Raw genomic sequence first — 4,356 nt, forward strand, 5'->3', positions numbered from 1 at the left:
TTATTTGTCGAGTGCCATATATTTGGCACTCGGCAAAGGACTCTTTGTCGAGTGTCTTCTCTAGACACTCGGCAAAGCATATTTGTATTTTTAGATTTGGTCTCTCAAACTTTTTGTGGTATGTTCCTACACTATGTAGACGTACATGTATCATTTGTGGACAATTATAACAGAGTTTTCAATCGTTAGTAGATTTAGTTCGTTTATTTGAATTTCTTCGGAAAATTCAGATTTGAACTGCAGGTCACTCGAAATTTGAAAAATCGTGTATGCAAATACTTAGCATAAGTTACGACCGATTCCAGGAGCGGACCGGAAACTTCGAGCAACATGCTCACTAAACACGGCCGTGAACTTGCCATCCACATGTTTTAAAATTGTATAAAACACAAACAAAGTCAGAAAATCATGAAACTTGTCCACGTGTCATGATATCATATGTACAGGCTGTGAGAAAAAAATGAAAAAGTTTCGAGAAAACTGTGATGCACTATGTGTAGAAACCTAACACTCGGCAAAGAACAAAGACCTGGGCACGGTATAGGTTCTTTGCCGAGTGTAATGTCTCTGGCACTCGGCAAAGAGACACGCTTTGCCGAGTGCCGTACGTAGCACTCGGCAAAGAACCTGACATGGGGACCCTCCTTGGCGGATTCTTTGCCGAGTGTCCCAGGTGGCACTCGGCAAATATTGATTCTTTGCCGAGTGTCACCGGGGACACTCGGCAAAGACGCCGTCTCCGTCACCCATCGCCGTAACAGCTGCTTTTCTTTGCCGAGTGCTTCCTAACACTCGGCAAACCTCTTTGCCGAGTGTCCGAGAAAAAAGTACTCGGCAAAGAAGGCTTTGCCGATGCACTGTGTGTCGAGCCTTCTTTGCCGAGTGCGACACTCGGCAAAGCCTTTGCCGAGTGTTTTTACGGCTTTGCCGAGTGCTTTAGACACTCGGCAAAGCGCTCGTTTCCGGTTGTGATTGTGATAATCTAAAGATGATCAAACTTGCTTTAATTTATTTTGTAGTTGGAGGGTGACACCTCTGCACGCCTAAGGTCAAACACAAAATATATAGTACTGACATGAAAGCCTGAAACAAAAGTCGAACTTCTCAATCCATATATTTATGTTCAGTTCAATAATGCGAAAGGACTGGTAAAAAAAACCCAAGAGAACATGCATTGACTCTAATATATATTATCCCCCTTCTCGCCTGTGTCCTTTGTAAACCCGACAACGAATTCTAAAACTATTATTTCCCTTATAAAAATATTATCCAAATCAACGTATATATAAAGTAGACTCTAGACTCCAAAATGTAATACACAACGAATTGCATAATAATTTGGCAACAAGATATATGACGTACGTGCATGGCCTCAAATACTGTGTATAAATACCCCTTCATATCGTGTTCCTCCTCATCCCCTTCGACGTTCAGCCTTCAAGCCCTTGGACCTCTCTCCTCTCGCTGGTTTTGTATCCTTCAGTCCAGACACCCGGCGATCCAACTGAGCCGCCGCCCGTACGTTCCGGAAGCCTCGTCCAGCGCTACGCGCCGCGCGATACAACAACTCCCCGTGCGCGCGCGTCGTGCTGGTGATCTGGGGCCGGCCAAGACCGGCTCTCAGAGCCAGGGAGGCAGCCGCTTCGCAGCTAGACGACGAGAGCTTCCGTCTAAACAAATCCCAATACCGAATCTTCTGTTAACCCCTTTTCTCATTTCCATCGAGCTGATCATTCATTTCCGCCTATAAATTAAACTGATTGTTAAGGTTTGAACCCCCCCTGGTTTCCCTCCAAAAGCTCCGCGTCCACAAGTGCTCCGCGTCAGTGGGAAAAGCTAGCTTGCGTCGCCATGTGTGAGGGGCTCGTTGGCCAGCTGTTGCCGCCGTGCCTGTGCAATGCCAAGGACGGCGGTGTCGGGGACGGCCACCGTCCCCGCGCTGTCGTCCTCTCTCCGGATGTCGCTGTCGTCGTTTTGAACGAAACGACGACCTTGACAACATGCACGGAGCCGCCGCCGCTCTTGGCCGACAGGCGGCCGTCGTTGACCATGGGCGCGGCGAGCGAGGCCGCGTCGATTTTGAGTCTGTCATTGCCGATGATCATGACGGGTCTCATACTCTACGTCCGGCCGATGATATCAATGCTCTTTCTTGGCCGTCTCGGCGAGCTCGCGCTCGCCGGTGGGTCACTCGCCATCGGCTTCGCTAACATCACTGGCTACTCCGTCCTGTCCGGACTCGCTATGGGTATGGAGCCGGTGTGCGGCCAAGCCGTGGGCGCCAGCAACCTCCCCCTCGTCGGCGCCACCATGCAGCGGATGGTGCTCCTTCTCCTCGCGCTCTCCGTGCCCGTCGCCTTCCTCTGGGCGCACATGGAGCCGCTGCTCCTGCTGTGCGGTCAGGACGCGGCCATATCCGCCGCCGCGCAGCGCTACATTCTCCTCTGCCTCCCTGACCTTCTCTTCCAGTCGTTCCTCCACCCTCTCCGCATCTACCTCCGCACGCAGTCCATCAACTTCCCGCTCACTGTCTGCGCCGTGCTCGCAGTCGCCATGCACCTCCCCGTCAACTACCTCCTCGTCTCGGTCCTCGGCCTCGGCGTCGAAGGCGTCGCACTCGCCTCTGCCTTGGCCAACCTCAACCTCGTGGTCCTCCTCCTCGCTTACATCTACTTTTCCGGCGTGCACCGCGCCACCGGCGGCTTCACCCTTTCTGAAAAGCTGTTCAAGGACGTTACTGGGTGGATGCGGCTGGCCCGGCTCGCCGTCGAGAGCTGCGCCAGCGTGTGCCTCGAGTGGTGGTGGTACGAGATCATGATCCTTCTGTGCGGCATCTTGGCGGATCCCAAGGCCAGCGTCGCGTCAATGGGGGTCCTCATCCAGACCACGTCCCTGCTCTACATCTTCCCGTCATCGCTCAGCTTTGGCGTGTCGACGCGGGTCAGCAACGAGCTCGGCGCGAATCGCCCGGGCGCCGCGCGCGCTGCGGCCCGTGCAGGGCTCGCGCTGAGCGTGCTCCAGGGCCTCGCCTCCTTCCTGTTCGCCGTGTCCGTGCGCGACGTGTGGGCACGCATGTTCACGTCGGACGCGTCCATCCTAGCGCTCACGGCGTCCGTGCTTCCCATCCTCGGATTGTGTGAGCTCGGCAACTGTCCGCAGACCACCGGTTGCGGGGTTCTCCGTGGGAGCGCTCGCCCCAAGGACGGCGCGCACATCAACCTGGGCGCGTTCTACGGCGTCGGCACGCCCGTGGCCGTGGCGCTGGCGTTCTGGGTGGGGCAGGGCTTCAGGGGCCTCTGGTTCGGCCTCCTGGCCGCGCAGGCCGCCTGCGTCACCATCATGCTCGTGGTGATCTCCCGCACGGACTGGGTCAAGCAAGCCGAGCTCGCGCAGGTGCTCGCCGGAGTTGTTGCACCCGGCGCCGACGCCGTTGTGAACGGAGACGACGATAGTGGGAAAGACACGGGGCCGCACGCCAAGATTGCGGCATCGCATGGCGACGAGGACTCCAGCTTGCTCATCACCGTGCAGGGCTGACCGCCTTATTCCTTGACAACGACGGCCGTCTACGTATGAGTCACGGTAACTAGCAGGTACATAGTAGGTGTGAACTGTGAAGTGAAACAAGATTTTTGCAGTCTAAACAATTTTTTAGAGCGTTCATATTAGTTGGTATATTGAAGGGAGAAAAAGGGAGCGCATGTATGTACCACGTTATTGCGGAAAAACATTTGAGACTTAGACGAAAAACTCGGGTGTTTTCTGTAATTACGTGGCCAGATTAGGTGTATCGATGGGTGATACTCTTTTTTGTATTTTTTATTTAAATTGTCCACAGTTGTACGCGGAATATCTATACCTATACTACAATCTATCTATACTACAATCTATTAAGAATCTAATGTGGACACTGGTGCTACCACGACACCAAACCAAATATCTTAGCGATGACTTCCTTCCTGTAAGAGCAGTGTTACACAATCAACATGCTACTGAACGTATTACAAAGTGGACGACTGAATTAGCGAAGTTTGACCCCAAATTTATCATCTACCACTCATCGAAGAGCCAAGCACCTATAGACCTTATGGCAAAGTGAACCCCTTTAGGCTTTCTAGGGTCGAACCTAAAGCATGTCTAGCTCGTTTTCAAACCAAATCTCGATGGCAATCACTAGGTGGTCGCTATGATGGGTTTAACCATCACGAGGGCGCTGGTGCAAGATTTCTTCTACTATCCCCAAGCGATGAAAATATATCTATTATGTGTGTCGTCTATATTTCTCCACCACCAATATAGTCGAGTATGAGGCGCTCATCGTGGGGCTAAAACTACAGTCTCCCTTGGGTTTGCCAC

At 52.7% G+C, this 4,356-nt stretch overlaps 1 protein-coding gene across 1 annotated transcript; it reads left to right on the forward strand.

Annotated features, from left to right (window-relative positions):
- The first annotated feature begins 1,429 nt into the window (after window positions 1-1,429).
- Window positions 1,430-3,902, forward strand: LOC103637142 (protein DETOXIFICATION 49). Its single transcript, XM_008659400.3, has one exon. The coding sequence runs from the start codon at window positions 1,852-1,854 to the stop codon at window positions 3,535-3,537; it is 1,686 nt and encodes a 561-aa protein (XP_008657622.2). The 5' UTR covers window positions 1,430-1,851; the 3' UTR covers window positions 3,538-3,902.
- Window positions 3,903-4,356: the final 454 nt, after the last annotated feature.

The sequence above is a fragment of the Zea mays genome, chromosome 1 (genome assembly GCF_902167145.1).
Source record: "Zea mays cultivar B73 chromosome 1, Zm-B73-REFERENCE-NAM-5.0, whole genome shotgun sequence".
NCBI classification, from domain to species: domain Eukaryota; kingdom Viridiplantae; phylum Streptophyta; class Magnoliopsida; order Poales; family Poaceae; genus Zea; species Zea mays.